Below are 16,309 nucleotides of genomic sequence, written 5' to 3'. Positions count from 1 at the left end.
TACTCACAAACCACAGGTTTAATACAGGACAGATTCCCCTCCCTGCTGCCCCTCCATCCCTTCCCCAAACAAAAATTGGTACCTTGGACTCGATAACAGTATCAAATTTTAAAGCTAGCATTATACTAGAAATAGAGGAAAAACATATATCATACCTTCACCAGGCCACCTACACAAAGCCGCCTAACTGTAGAAGACTTGTCACCTATGTATGAACTCAAGACTTGTACAAGTTGTTCCAACAGAGAGCCAGCTACTTCACTGTAAAATGTAATGCAGCACAAAAGATCAGCTATGGCTATTCTACAATCACTATATAAAACATTTGATATTAATTTAGAATTAAGTGCATACTGCTGCTATGCATTAACCAAAAGTTAAAACAATGCATGACTCAGTTCAAGTGTTGAACATATATGCACTTATGTTCACAGGACAATCAAAAAAGAGGTTGCCCAACAAGAGCACAGAAAAACTACAACGCATGTCATGTATTCTTTACAATTTCATTAGCAGAATAACAGGTTTCTGAAATTATATCCTGTATTCAGCAAAATGATAAATTATAGACAAGTAGAAAATTATCAGTAAGCCGAATAGTTTGTCCATTGCTCCCCTAACATTCTTGATTTCACAAGTATCAAGTCTTTCAGGTTTGTTACCATCCATGAGTTGGTAGAAAATTGAAAACATATTAAAAAAGTAAAGTATGGATGACACTGTAACAACCTATTCTGTTCTGTTCTGTTTAACGAAATGTGTGAATGGATTATATCATGTATGCATAACAGCCTATCATTCCAATGTTATACTGGTTTAAAGCCATAATTGTGAGATTGAAACTTGGTTTCCACACCTCGAAATTCATATTTTATTTTGGTAAGAGGGCATTGTGTGCTCTCAAAGAAATTGAGATTTTAAAAGAAGAAAAAAAGCCTTACACTTACACATTGTGGCCAGCAATAAATGCGAGCATCAGCAACTGGAAAATATTTCTAAATCTGATTTATTTTTCTGGTTTATTGGTTTGATTAAATAAAAAGAAAAATCACCGTTTGCTGCCTTGCAACGTACTCCTAATTTCCTGTTTTGAATGGCGATCTAAAAACTCATAAAAGTGTCATCATGATAACCCCGACTTTCTGTTTATCTCTTAAAACATGAGTGCCATTTACTGGTAAAGTCATACGTTTTTTATGCACATAATTTTCAGATTAGAGATTGGCATGACCTATTTATAAAGGGTCAGCCTAACAAGCAAACAATGCATTTATTTGTTTCATGGGAAGTAATTCCTGCTTTCCAGGAACAGAACATCACCCTACCACACACACACACGAACAGAGCACAAACCATTCATACCGTGTTGGGTAACCATTGCTCATAGTGCAGAAATTCCTTTATAGGGAAGCCCCCATACAGATGGTTAGCATACACATTTGAAGTGAGGGAAGAGAAGCCTAGGTCAGAGTGGTGGATCTTAAAAGTTCCACTGGTTTGTTATTAGTGAAGCCCTTGCAATCCCCTAGTGTCAAATCGAGTGAAGTAGGACAGAAGGCTAGATCCCATTCTCCCCTACTTACAGCAAAAACCCAACTTAAGAACTTCATAACACACCCTCAAGCCCCCTCGATACTTTCAATTAAAAAGGACTCAGAAACTATACACAAATGAGGAGACAATTATATTTCTAAAATCAAATTTGCTAAAAGGTCCCAAGTATGGTGTCAATTACTAGGTGACACTACAGTCTCTCTCTCTCTCTCTCTCTCTCTCTCTCTCTCTCTCTCTGTATATATATATATATATATATATAGCTGTGAGCATATTTTGATGATGCTTCATGTGATACAGCAAACACGAGTGGTGGCGGTTTTGTACTTTTCTTGTCTGCCACACACTCTTTTCATGCAAAAATGGGTTTTGGTCTGAGAACAAATAATCAGGCAGAATTATTGTCATGTAAAAACTTACTGGTTTATGCAAAAGAAAAAGGATGTACACAGGTTCAAGTGTTCGGAGACTCAATGCTTGTTATAAACTGGTTAAATAGATCCCAAGCTTGAAGGAATCTACCCTTAATTCCTATTTTGGAAGATTTATGGCAGATTAAAGACTTATTTAATTCCTTTGAATGTTCTCATATATACAGGGAGGAGACTAGGCTGGCAGACAATTTCCAAATCAGGTCTAAATATGGAACAAGGTCTATGGCACATTCAGGAGCAGAGTGATGGATCATCATAGGAATTCTATCACCAGCCATTCATGAAACAAGCAGGCCAAAACTGAAAACTGTTATTTTCTGTCTCTATCTAATGTATATTTCTGCACTGAATATGCTGATGTATTCAGATCATATGTTTAGTTTTTCATCTCTTAAACAGGGTGAAAAGAGATTTTTACTTCGCTGATATTCTGATGTAAAAAGAAACTGTATAGCTAAATCAATGTTGCACGAAGCAGGGGCATTTTTTGGAAGCGCAAAGTCGGAAGTGTCATTTTCCAAAAATCTAGGAAGCAAAGTGTCTCGGAAGCGTCTATTATATATACATATTTTTTTAATCTTTTCTTGCATTTATATTCAAAAAAAAATCCAAAATACCAAATTAGTTGTAGACTAAGTCACCTGACACGGGGATTCGGGACACGTAGGATTCGAGATTCGTGGTGTCGGATTCGGACACGTTGACCCCCCGGAACAGGACATGTAGGATTCGTTATATATTATTTTATTAAAATATATATATATATATAGATATATATATATTTAAAATTAGATATTTCTTACACAAATTTTAATTAATGATACAAATTTATTGATTTCAAATATAGATCTTCATCTATAGCTATTAGCATGCATAGTAAATACAAAATTCAAATACATGTCAATCTATAATCTATTTCTTATGCTTGGCCCTCTTGCCACCACGAGAAATGTCTAATTTTTTAGTCTTGTTGGAAAATCAAGATCTTTGTCATTAATATCACCCTCTAAGCATTAATATCCAGAGGTATCTTTGTCATTACCTCTGTATCTGTATAGGGATCTTTGTCATTAATATCACCCTTTAAGCATTAACATAAGATAGAACAAGCATAACATGTCAAGTCAAGATTTTGTTTGAGTGATGCGTACATTTTTAGGAGGGTCATGATACAGGAGTTCGACAACCAATGTCACTAACATCAAGGTACATAGAGGGATTGGTGCTCTTGATTAAATACAAGTTCCATACCCTAATACATGACAAAATTCAATGGAAACATTGCAATCCCCCAATCCTAAAATCCTGAAAAACTGATAAGTCTGCTGGATTTTGAATGAAATCTAAAATTCTACTTTCTCCATATGAAATCCAATGAGGCCGGAACCACTCTCAAACATTCTCCTTAATCTTCATTTTCATCCTTTTACTTAAATTTTTAACATTACCATGAAATGACTCAGGATTACCATGAATAGCATATCAATACTAGGGCCTAGACTTGATCATTAAGCTGCCAAAACGCTTGCCAAATGAAAATATGGGTGGCTGTAATGACCAAATGCAGCCTTTTCATACCTGTGCAGGTCACTTTTGCCGCCTAACGAGTCCTGGAAAACAGGACATGCTGCCAAAATTGTGACACGACCTCGGATTTGATGAGTCAGGAAAGGACACAACGTGTCATGGTTTTTGGACACGAATCAGGGCAGAATCGCGTCGGACATCCTGGATTCGGGATTCGTGGGGCCTATAGGACGAATCCGGTTATCTAGGTTGTAGAAGATATGAAAACATGCATATTTGTACAAAAATCAAGATAGGTATGGCATCCATTGTACATCAATGATTAATTATTTGAACATCAACCATCTAGATGCATTAACCATCCAGGATCTAGATTCCTCTCCCCGTGTCTAACCTTTATCTCTATTTTGATTCTCGAGGGGTATTAGTTAACATTAACCAGTTTGATCAAACGACCTTAATCCAAGCCCTAAGATATAGTAGAGAAAGTTTAGCATGCATGATGTTGAAAATAAAAAGCTTGAGTTGGAATTTCATCACCAAATTCATGGAGACAAAAAAATATTTTGCCCCTTGACCAAGTCGGCCTTGACATGTTCATATCGGCCTCACAAGAGGAAATTGACCTTGCAAAACGACATATAAATAGACCTATTATTGGAGCTCATTTGGCCATCACAACATCACTCAACAAGTTCAATCTGATCTGGAATTCACAATAAGACATCCACACGTGCGAAGGAGGACAGAGAGAATTCTGACCAGTGTCGACTTTCTGTTTTGGGCTACTTTGACCAGCGGTGACTCTCTTTGACTGGGCTATTTCTCTGCTGCTTTGACCAAATACTTGACTATCTTGGAAGGGTGAATTGTGTGAAATTTCCACAATTGCAATAAACTGGACATTTGTTCTCCTAACTTATGCATTTTACTTGTCTTTTGTTAAAAATTAGCAGCAAATAACAAATAACTCACTATTGCAATCTTCACAAATAAAAATATTGTGGAATATAAAAACTAGAAATGAGAAATATGCACACGGACAAAAAATATGACACTGTTATTTTTGAACAAATATCCCTAGAAAAACTCCTAAGGGAAAACCAGTTCAATAGATGAAGGTTTTATTATTATAAACTCTTCAACAATTTAGGAGTACAATAATCTGCTTACCTCTCACTAGCTAATACTAGCAAAATTAGACTAGAGACTAATTGTCTCCCTCTGCTAATCGATATAGCCACTCCTAACCTGCTCGCACTCTCCCTGGCCACTTGCATTGCAGCTCAGAATGTGCACTGCCTACCTCTGGAATTTCACACAAACTCTAAGAATTCGTCCTGACAAGTAAACCTACCTCCTGCAGCTGCTAAACCAACTTGCTCTAACTCCAAGATATTGATCCAGCCACTAGCAACTGAAACCTGGTCTCTCTGGTAACTCACGCTGGATAAACTGGCTAACTCACACTACTATTTCAGCCTCCTTCTGCAGATAATTCAGCCTCCTCTTCCTGTCACCCAAACATTGGAAAATAATGAAGAAAATATAATCTAAACTCATACTCCCAAATCTTTGTTGATCCCTCTGCCTCCTATGCTTCCATAGTTTCAACTACATCCTTACTAAATCCTACAACTAGGTAGTCAAACTGCTCAAATGATACTCGATTCGATGTCCTTTCTCCAAACCCTTCAACCTGCTCTTATAATCTCTTGGTAGAGTCTCAACGGCCATGATCACATCTCAACCAATGGCTAAGATCATCTTGACTCCGTCAATTAACTTTTTTGGAAGTCTCTAGAAGTCTCTAGAGTAAAATCAAACTACCTCAATTAGTTCACTTTAATTAACCACTTTTCCTAAGGTAGACATAGGAGATACTTTAATTATGGCTAATTGATTTAATTGAGGTGTCTCCAAGTCTTATGTCACGAAACCTTTTCTAGGTTTTGGAGATCTTGTATTCCTTAGCCTTCTAGACATCAAAGAGACTAGAGAACCTGTCTATTTCTACCCCAAAAAACTAACACTCCCTCATAGCAAGGAAGGTGTTCTCCATTATACCCATATACTCCTAAAGTAGACAAACTTTGCCCTTTCCAAGGCTTTCGTGAGTATATCAGCCACCTACGTGTCTGTGGGAAGATGTTGTAGCTAAACTGATCCACGTTACACACAATCTTTGATTCACCAGCTACATGTTGTAACTGAGCCATCCTATGTTGCTACTACGCTAATCTGATCTCACACTATTGATACCTCTACGTCGAAGTCTCTGGTTGGAACTGCACTTTGCTCTCTACAACTAGCCAATTCATACTTTCTTCCTCATGTATCTACGTTGTTGCCATCACTGCACTTGCGTGTACTGATCTCTTTGATTTATGAGTCACTACAACGGGCTATGCAAGTGTCTCTTGAGTAACTGGCTGTGCCTAACTGAGGAACACACACCAACTGGATCTGTTCTATTAATTAGGCCCTACGTGGCTAGATCTAGACCTCTTGGCTGCTCCTCCCTCAGATCCTTCCTAAATTGGCATACTAGAGTGTCATACTCCTCCATCTGAGGATAATGGCGCAAACATAGAGAATTCATACTCCAACCTAGCGAACAAATCATCGATTGTTGTCGAAGCTATTGTCTGCCTCCCCTTTTTTTCCTTCTTCCTCTTTGGACAATGGCTAATGTATAGACCAAGTTCACCACATCCGAAGCTCTTGACCTTCGACAAGTCCTTCTTCTTCTCTCCTTTAGAGTCATGTCCCTGATTGGGACCCTTCTTCGCTTTTCCCTTCCCTGCAAGAGTGACATTCTCCTCTTCCTTCTCTACCTTCGGTCCCTTGCCACTATTGATGGTAGTACCATCGACGAGATTGAGCCTCAGCTCCTGACTGAAGTTACTCCACAGGTGTTCCCAATCTGGTAGCTTATCTCGTCCAACAATCACCTGAACAAACATTTGTCATTCCTTGGAAAACCAGTTGACTGTTGTACGCATCGACTCATCCTTTGTTGGCTTGTCTCCAGCTATTGCAAGTTCATCATTGACACCTTCAATCCTAGTGAGATAGGATCTTATGTTCTTACCCTTGTTCATCTTGGTAGTCCTCAGCTTCTCCTTGAGAATCATCTTCAAATCATCTTTCAACTCTCGGAAGGATCTTGGTACAACTATTTGATGGCATCCCACATGTCCTTCATTGTTACTTTTTCTGTGATGTGTAGAACCTAAGTTGCAGGAAACGTGGCCCTAGGGGCTTTTCTCCAGGGGAAACGAAACGAAACACGTTTCCCTGTACCGTACGGCCTGGAAACGCGTTTCCGGCCGTACGGCCACGTTTCTACCGTTTCCAGGCTGTACGGGCCACGTTTCCCCCAAAAAAACATTTGTTTTTTAATTTTTTTTTTTCTAATGTAGATCTCTTACATTTGTTTGCCCCAATGTTGAAATGCAGTTCATGGTAATGTTAAATTCTTAAAGTAAAAGTGATATTCTCCTTTATTTTTCATTTTCATCCTTTTACTTAAATTTTTAACATTACCATGAAATGACTCAGGATGTTTGAGAGTGGTTTCGCCGTCATTGGATTTCATATGGAGAAAGTAGAATTTTAGATCTTACTCAAAATCCAGCAGACTTATCTGTTTTTCAGGATTTCAGGATTGGGGGGATTTCAATGTTTCCATTGGATTTTATCATGTACTAGGGTATGGAACTTGTATTTAATCGAGAGAACAAAGCCCTCTATGCAGGGGAGACTCCCAATAATCAAGAGAATGTAGGGTACTAGGGTATGAAACTTGTATTTAATCAAGAGCACTAAGGTCATTCGACTATGTAGGAGGAGACTCCCAATCAACCACAAGACAAAAAATTAGAAATTTCTCGTGGCTGATTTTGGATATTTCTATTTTCATTATGTGATTATTCATGAGTAAATGTGATGTAAATTTAGATACTTATAGTCTATGCATTGACAATTGACAATTTTATCATAATGTAATAAATTAGAATGTATCATATATGCTTTATGATTGCACATATTTCTTAAATTCCTAATATATATATATATATATATATATATATATATATATATATATATATATATATTCGTGTTTCCCCGTTTCCAAAATTTGGGGAGGTCGCGTTTCGTTTCACTTCCCGTTTCGGAAACTCGTTTCCGTTTCCCCGTTTCGTGCAACTTAGTGTAGAACGATATGATCCCGTACTCCGTCGAGGACCATCCTCTTAGCCTTGCCCATGTCCTTCCTGTAACCATGTAACAGGATAGGATCAGGATAGGATCTACCTGTTCAGCAACAACTGTTGTCATGAACTCTTTCAAATCGTGCTCTTCCAGTAGGAACTGTTGGAAATACTAAGAGGGGGGGTGAATCAGTATTCCTTAGCAATTAGCACTTTTAAATCTTTTTAGAGCATTAGTTAATTTGCAATTACTATTAATGTTTATGCAGCAATAACAGTAAATAAAAGAACACAGTAGACACAAGAATTTTAAGTGGAAAAACCCTCCGGGTCAAAAACCACCGAACGCTTTTCTAATAAATTATTTAATCTTCAGCCCCAACTGAAATGAAAGCAAAAACTTCCTAGAATTCTAGAAAAGCATTCTTCTCCAGCTCCCACTGGAAGGATGCCCCAACGCCTTGGTTTCTTCAGTAGTCAACTAAATGGATGCCCCAACATCCTGGACCAACCTACCACCCTGAAGTATTCACAGGGTCCAACCTGTAGGCAGCTTCATGCACTAGCCTAGCACCTCCTTGCCACCTTATAATGACTGAAATGAGACAAGAGTGTGGATTCCCGTACCAGGGACAATGATCCACGATACAATATGATTTACAATGATTTTGACCGAACATCCAATCACACTATGACTTGCAACCCAACCATGACATCATCCCAACAGAGACTCCTATACCTCCCAATAATGCATTTTCGACTCTAGGCAGATTGACTCTTTTACAATAATGACTCTTCCAATGATGACACTTTTACAAATGACTCTTTTACAACTTTACAATGATGACTCTTGGCCTTGACACTTCACAATATATGGATGGCTGTCATGTCTTCAAAGGATGTCCCGCTGCAATGCTTCCTTTGATTTGATACTTCTGCTCTTGGATTTTTGCTCGAAGTTGTACTTGAATCTTCTTCTACCTGCATGCAAAATTTTCTCAGCGAAACCAATCCCAAAACAAAACAAAATACCCTTCAACTTACCTCTGCCTACAAAACACATGTAAGTGCATAATAATGAATAAATACAAAATAAAAGTACAATGCGTAGATGAAGTGTGCTTGTCACTTTTGTTGTTGACTTGTTGCAGCAATAGACAAAGACTCCCACTCTTGATATAGGCTTGGACTCTATGCAAGACTATATCCAAAACTGACCTAAAGATATATACAATAAAAACTGATGACATACCCTAGACTTGTGATGGACCAAGTTCTAAGTACAACAACAGAGACCATTCTATCAACTATGACAAGACAAGTAACATGAACTTACAACATCATATAGATTTAGTAGACTTGGTGTAGCATCAAGAATATGTAGCATCAAATGTGTAGTATCAAGAATAGGACATCCGAAATGTGGTATCAAAACTAACTGTGACATATAGAGACATAGAGATATAATCGAGACCCTATATGTACTTACATTGTCCTGCAAAAACATATGTCAGAGATGATACTCATATTTCAAATGTAAACACTAATTATACATACCTTGCTGTAGGAGACTTACCCTTGACTGTTGATGTGTGGTCCTTACTGCAGTGATCAATTGAATGCATGCTTTTTCCTGCCTTCTAGGAGCTCGATATTGAATCTGTTGTATCTATGTAATTTTGAATCTCTAGCGTCTAAAATTTCATCCTGTGGTAGCCCTTTGAGTCCTCTTTCCAACCCCACAGGGATGATCAAGATTGGATTCTTCAAGAAAGAGTTATGCCCAGTCTCCCATGATGACCTGTTTGACATGGAATTCGGGAACCTGCAAAAACCCTAACTTCCTCAGATCATATCTCCGAAAATATAGCGAACCAAGATCTGAAATTCAGTCACGAGGTTCATCAAGATTTTGGCTCAAAAGGGTTTTAACTTCAGCTTTTGAAGCTTCGCAGAAAAGAAGTTATAGCGAAAATGCCACGATGACCTGTTTGAAGCCAAAAAATCCCTAGTAGAGAAGGATATGAGGGTCATTATTTATATGAATGTCTTGAATTGAGAGGGTCCTCAACAAGTGAACGTTGGAGGGATTTAGGAGCAAAAAAAATAAAAAATTATTGGCTATTCAATGACCACAACCAATTATGAGTGCCATGCCACAACTCCATAGGGTTTTAGCCCACTAACTGGGGTTACTAACTTCAAATATGAATATCTCTCGAACCGTCAAGAATTACTTGGCATGCAATATATCAACGTAAAAATCTTGACGAGTAGAATACATCTAGAAGATCCTTGACTCAGAATAGAGTAAGTTGTCAAGTCAAAATGCCCATGCAAGATCGGGGTAACCCCTAGTGTTGCTTGGGTTGACATCAATGACAACCACTGATCAACAGGAACAACATCCTGGCCTTCTAGATGCCAAAGTTAAGAGCTATATCCAATTTGTCCTGATCTCTAAGTCCTGTTGTGGCCATCTCTCAAAAAATCTATGAAACTCAATAAACTAGAGAAATAATGAACTAGGAAATCTCCTTCTCCTTTTGCAAATTCACTCAACCTTCACCTCTGTAGGTCCCACTGGAAGACTATTATTGTGGAATTCACACTAACCTCTGGAAATTCACACTGCATGATGCTTCACCCCTGGGAAACTCACTCTACCTCTAGAACCTCTCCCAGCATTGCCACACGTATTGTTACCCTAAACCTGCACTGGCCTGACTAATGGCATCATGTGGCAATTCATACAGCCTCAATTCGGCCTCTATCGTTGGAAATTATGGCCTCCTCCCTATTACTGGGATGTTAGAAACCCTCTGAAAATTTATGGATAATCCCTCTGTATGTGCTTTCTCCTCCTTGTCTAGCATTGATCTACTACTATAAAACCTTTGTGCTAGATTTTCTCTTGCAAATCTCTAATCCGCTCACTGGAAACCCTTTCCAACAACCTTCACTACTTGTTGTTGTTGCTTTGGGACAATTTGCAATTTTCCTCCGAATGGCACTGGGAATCGAATTTTGTTGCCACCTTACAATTTGCACTGCTTCGTTGGCCTGCGCAAATCTGGATCTCTATGCTTCAAACCTCGCTCTAAATTGCACAACCCTCGCTCCTAGCACCTCTAATTCAATCATAATTGTGCTAATGATACCATGTGAAATTTCCACGATTGCAATAAATTGGAAAATATTCTCTTAACTTTGTAGTTTATTTAACTTATGCAGTTTATTTGTCTTTTGTTAAATATTAACGACAATAACGAATCACTCACTATTGCAATCTTCACACATAAAAATATGACACCATTATTTTTGGACAAATGTCGCTAGAAAAATCGCAAAGGGAAAACCAATGTAGCAGATGAGGGTTTTACTATTATAAATTCTTCAACAATTTAGGAGTACAATAATCTACTTGCCTCTCACTAGCAAAGCATTGGCTAATACTGGCAAAATAGACTAGAGACTAATTTTCCCTCTCTGTTAATTGATTTGGCCACTTCTAGGCTGCTCGCACTCTCCCTGGCCACTCACACTGCAACCCAGAATGCACATTGCTTGCCTCTAGAGTTTCGCACAACCACTGGAAATTTGTCCCAACAAATAAATCTACCTCCTACAACTGCTAAACTAACTCACTCTACCTCCGAATAAAGATCCGGCCACTAGCAACTGAAATGTGGTCTCTCCAACAACTCTGACTGGATAAACTAGCTAACTCACACTAGTATTTTGGCCTCCTTCTGTAGATAATTCAGCCTCCTCTTCCTGTCACTCTTACGCTGGAAAATACTGAGGAAAATCTCCTAAGGACTCCTGCTCCCAAATCTTTGTTGATCCCTCTGCCTCTGATGCTTCCCTATTTTCAACTGTGCCCTTGCTAAATCTTGCAACTGGGTAGTTGAACTGCTAAAATGATACTCGAATTGATGTCCTATCTCCAAACCCTTTGACATGCTCCTATAATCTCTCGTTAGAGTCTCAGCTGCCGTAATCAAATCTCAATCGATGGCTAAGATCATCGTGACTCCATCAATTAACTGTCATGTTCCTTTTTTTGGTGTTCCTTATGGCATGGTTAGGATGGACATTCAGGGTTGGAGGCAGTGAGGCCACAGGTGCAGGTTTACTTCATCAATGGGTCTAGGGGCTTTTGGAGATGTTTTATGTGGTCTAGAGGAGTTCACTTGCCATAGCCATCATCAAGATTGATTTTGCATTGCTCGCTTCTCATTCCATTGCGTTCTAATAATTTTCGTAAAATGGGGTTATTATTGTGCCATTCTTAAAGGAATACTTGACAGAACACCTTAGTGTAATAGCTTGTTGGAACTGAAATGAGAAGATCTACAGGATGGGATGGTTATAGGTGATTTTCAATGCCCTGTGAAGGTATGGTTGCCAATTTACCATTTTCCCACGCTAAAAAGATATTTTAATTAAAATAAAATGAGGGAAATGTACTCAATGACTAAAATAATAATAAAATAGGAGCTTCTAGAGGGGCCCATCATATCTATAAGAAGAGGAGGAGGAGGCCATTAGAGGACATCTTGGATTTGATCTATCTTCTTGTATGAGAGGTTCGAGAATCCACTTCTCTACTTCATTTGTAGCCCCAAGACGGAAACCCTCAAGTGATTCAGTGAAATTGGGCGAGAACCCATCTCCCCTTGGTGAATTAATCCAAAATTCACAAGAGAGCTTAGCAGTGGCACTTTAATTCAGTTTTGGAGGGCCAACATAGCATTGGAGCAAATTCTTGAGCTTAGTTTTCCATCTTAGCTATTTGGGTTGTATCAGCATGTAAACCCCAATTTATCTAATATAATAAAGCTGAGGATTTTTCTGTTCATCGTGTTATTGGGATTGCAATGCTCTATCTTTTATGTTTTACTTGGAAATCTTTTGTTAAATGAATGAACCTTTTTATGTATGCATTTGTTGAGTTAAATTTACCAAAATTTTTAGTTTCTGATATTATAGTGGTATCAGAGCTAGACTTCTTGCCATCCTAAGGGTTTTTCTGCAGATCAACATCAAAGGAAGATCGAGGGTTTATTTTTTTCAGGCATTATTGGATCTGGAGAGTTGTATGTCGAATGTTTGACAAAACGCTCCGTAAATTGTTGTCCCATGAGCAAATTGCCTCATAATTATTAATTATTTGACAAATTTCAGTCCAATAGTGAGAATGTCAAAAGGGGCCGTAAAACAAATCACGTCAAATTATTATTTCAAAAGGCCAAAGTTTATAAGTGTTGAAGAGTAGAATTATTATTCTTTTAGAGGGCCGATTTTATCTTTCATCTAGCTGAAGTTAGGGAAAATCGTGGCTATCAAAATTCTAGTGTGTGTAGAGCAGTAGAAAGTAGCTAAATCGAATGCTAGTCGAAGACCATTACCACACGTTATGGTCATATTTCTTTAAAATATCACGAGTTTCTTAGAAGCAAAGTGATATTCAGAAAGGGGAAATCGAAATGTACATCACAGAAAGAGTTGGATTAATTGCCATGAGAAATACGCACACTTTGTGGAGCTGAACATTCCTAAGGGTCGAGTCTCTTAATCAAGAATTTCTAGATTTCGGGAGGAGTGAGTCCCTATCTTCATTGGAAGTTTAGATTGATGTTCCATACCTGAGCATTAATTTCCAGGGAAGTCATTTTGTTGGAGAAAGAAGCAAGGAAAAGGTTGGGCTACATTTTGTGCAATGACCGGTTTCATTAGCTTTCCGCTGGCAAAGATGAAGCAGAAGTGAGACCCAACTCACTGTAACTAAACGTAGACTAATTTCTTTGGTTAGCTGGGTCGAAACCCTTAGGAAAGAAAAACGGACATCACCATACAACTTCCTAAACGATTTCTGAAGTTGGGTAGAGTCGATTTCCCTTGTTTTGGAGCTAAAGATTCTCATTAAATCGGTGTTGAGCATAAGGACAGTGGTGAGGACGAATTCTGGGCACAAATAGGAAGAGTGTATCTCTGCATGGAGAACGTATTGCTTGATTGCAAGTCACAGTGTGCTCATACTATTCGTGGATGTCATTTGGACCATGGGAAGAACTTATTGTGGTTGTTGTACATGATTGGAGCCTGTCTTTTTGCACATAGAAGTTATTGTGGGGACCACAAATTGTTGGTAGCTTAGTTATTAGTTGTTGTAGGGCCCATCCTATCCTTCATCTCTGTTGGATGAAACTTTATGTGATACCTAGGTGTGTTTAATCCTTGTTGTAAGGCGTGTTAGCTACTGGTGCAATATCTCTCTGGAAACCTTCGTACTGCTACAGGAAACCAGCGTGTGAAGTTGTGGGAGAACTCTTACATTCGTGGGTCAATTCAACACCTGGAAGGGGTGCAAAATTCCATATACAGCTAGCCAGGAACCTCCACGTATTTCTCTGCTAGCAGAGCATATAATCTGAAGGCGTTGAAGGACCAGAACAACAAAAATAGATGCTAAAATATTGTGGACAGTCACCCAAGTTTGGGTTGTTGAGGGTCTCAGTGTACACTGGCCAGACATTAAAGGGTATGCTGCCATCAGTAAACCAAGTTTCTCTCATACATTGTTTGTTGCATCATTTCATTGCTATTTCATTGTAAAGGCTCATAACATACTCAGAACTCTAATGGTCATGAAGTTTATCAATTTCCTATTTGTATTTCTGAACTCATTGGAATATCAGTCATGGTTGTTGGGTGAATTCCACGGGTATATGCCACTGTGTGTATCTTTTTGAGCGTTAGTAAATACTTCACACCTACAACACTATAAAGACTCAGAAAAACAATGACCTCATTATCGCTGATGTACTGTCCTCATTGGGCTGAAACCAAGAAGAAACACACAAAACTTCTAAAAAAATTAGAAAAATTAAACAAGGACCCTTGGTACCATAATGCAGCATTGGACCAAAAACCCGCAAAGAGCAACAAATCATTCCCAAAAGGGATCCACAACCTTCTCCAACAAGATCTGCCAAAATATTTGGAGAAGGGGCAGGAATTAGGACACAAGATTTTTGCACTGGGGACAAGCTTGAAACACATGAGGGTTACTACATTAAAAGTCCTTTCCAAATTAGAAGCTAGACACATTCCTTTCCGAGATAGACCAATTAGAGGGGAAGAAGTTGATTTGGGCTTTGAAACCCACCATCCTAGCTTTAATACAGCCCAAGTTTTTGGAGTACCCTTGTGGAGGGGTCACACTTCCAGTTGCCTCTTGTCTTAGTAGCATCGTAATGTTGACTGCCCCTCTAGCTCCTTACAATGATGATGTTATTAGGAGAGTCTTTGAGCTAATGGTAGGAACCTTGCAAGACTTGGATAGCTCTGTGGGTCTTGTTATCGCTCAAACAAGTAGGGGGCATAAAAAGGACTTCTAAAGGGACAACTGCTAGATCAAAGGGCAACAATGGCGGCTTAGCCCACTCTCACCTCAGCTAAGACTCCCTACTCTTTACGGACTTGAACTGATGGGAGGATACCCAGTATATAGAAAGTCACTTGTGAAGGATGAATCAACCAATGGATGTGAAGTGACCTAAATGATCATTTTCCTAGAAGGGGGTTAAGAATAGAGCTTGCTTGTTAAGCAAGGTACAAAAGTTTCTAGGATAAGGAGGTGAGGATTTGAGGGTTGGGTTAGAGGAATATGTCTTATGAAGGAGTTTCCCAATCCTAAAATCCTTATTGGACTTGACTTCCCAAATGGTTCTTGAAGATTGACTTTTCAAAGGTGTGAGACCACAAGGGACAAAGTGGACCCAGCCTAGGTTAACGGGGGGAGAATCTAGCAACCAATGATGTTCTTAACCCAGACAAGGAAGGGGAAAGGATCAAAACAAGAATTTCCACTTAATGGTATCAAATTGATCCTATGAGGCACTAGTCTTGGGAACATTAGGGCAAAGTTTGATCTCGGAGCTAGGGCTTGGGTTATCTCACAACTCCACTGTCGAAATGACTTCAAAATTGGAGGAGGCCTTAAGGACACACCAGCGCAGGAGAGGCTAGGAGATCGAGCTTTTTCTTGGGCTATTTTGTCAGGAAAATGATGCCCTAGGTGACCCAATAGGCTAGACCTAGAAGTAAGAGGGAAAGGTGAAGAAACTTATTCTTTAAGTTATCACCTATTTGAGGACCAATGCCTTAATCCCTTGGGGAGAATGAAGTCTAGGAGAATGATGAGAAAGGAACTTGTATTTTGGTCAAGGAGGCCTTAAGGACTTCTTCGCTTACATTTAGGGCAAGAGGAAGAGACCTCAAAGCTATTATACTTGCTTGGCAAAAGAGATGGCTTATCAAGATAAATTCCCTAGTGGAATTACCCCTAGGAGATTTCACTCACATACATTGCCCAAACATTGAGAGATGCTATATAGAAACAGTAATTCCACAAATTTGCAATGCAGCAATTAGCCCTATTATAGCGAAAATCTCATTCAATGCATATTACAAAAGTAAAACAAGAATAGCATTTAAAGTGTGTACTTACATGTAATAGAACATATCCAACCATCAACAATTTGACAATAAAGAAGCTCCAAGATAAAAATA

General features: G+C 38.8%; 1 protein-coding gene across 5 annotated transcripts in view; it reads right to left on the bottom strand.

Moving 5' to 3' along the window:
* The window catches only part of LOC149190806 (ARM repeat superfamily protein), a 500,919-nt gene that overhangs the window by 140,934 nt on the left and 343,676 nt on the right, over window positions 1–16,309 (bottom strand). For all 5 annotated transcript variants that reach the window (XM_089412272.1, XM_089412273.1, XM_089412269.1 and 2 more), the window contains one exon: window positions 156–261. In XM_089412272.1, coding sequence (XP_089268398.1) covers window positions 156–261 — 106 coding nt within the window. The remainder of the gene's footprint in view (window positions 1–155; window positions 262–16,309) is intronic.

This window comes from Pinus tabuliformis, chromosome 3_1, assembly GCF_031772625.1.
Source record: "Pinus tabuliformis cultivar Carrire ecotype Pingquan chromosome 3_1, CPIR1, whole genome shotgun sequence".
NCBI classification, from domain to species: Eukaryota; Viridiplantae; Streptophyta; class Pinopsida; order Pinales; family Pinaceae; genus Pinus; species Pinus tabuliformis.
Note: the sequence above shows the minus strand (reverse complement) of the source record. Positions and strands in the feature narration are given on the sequence as shown.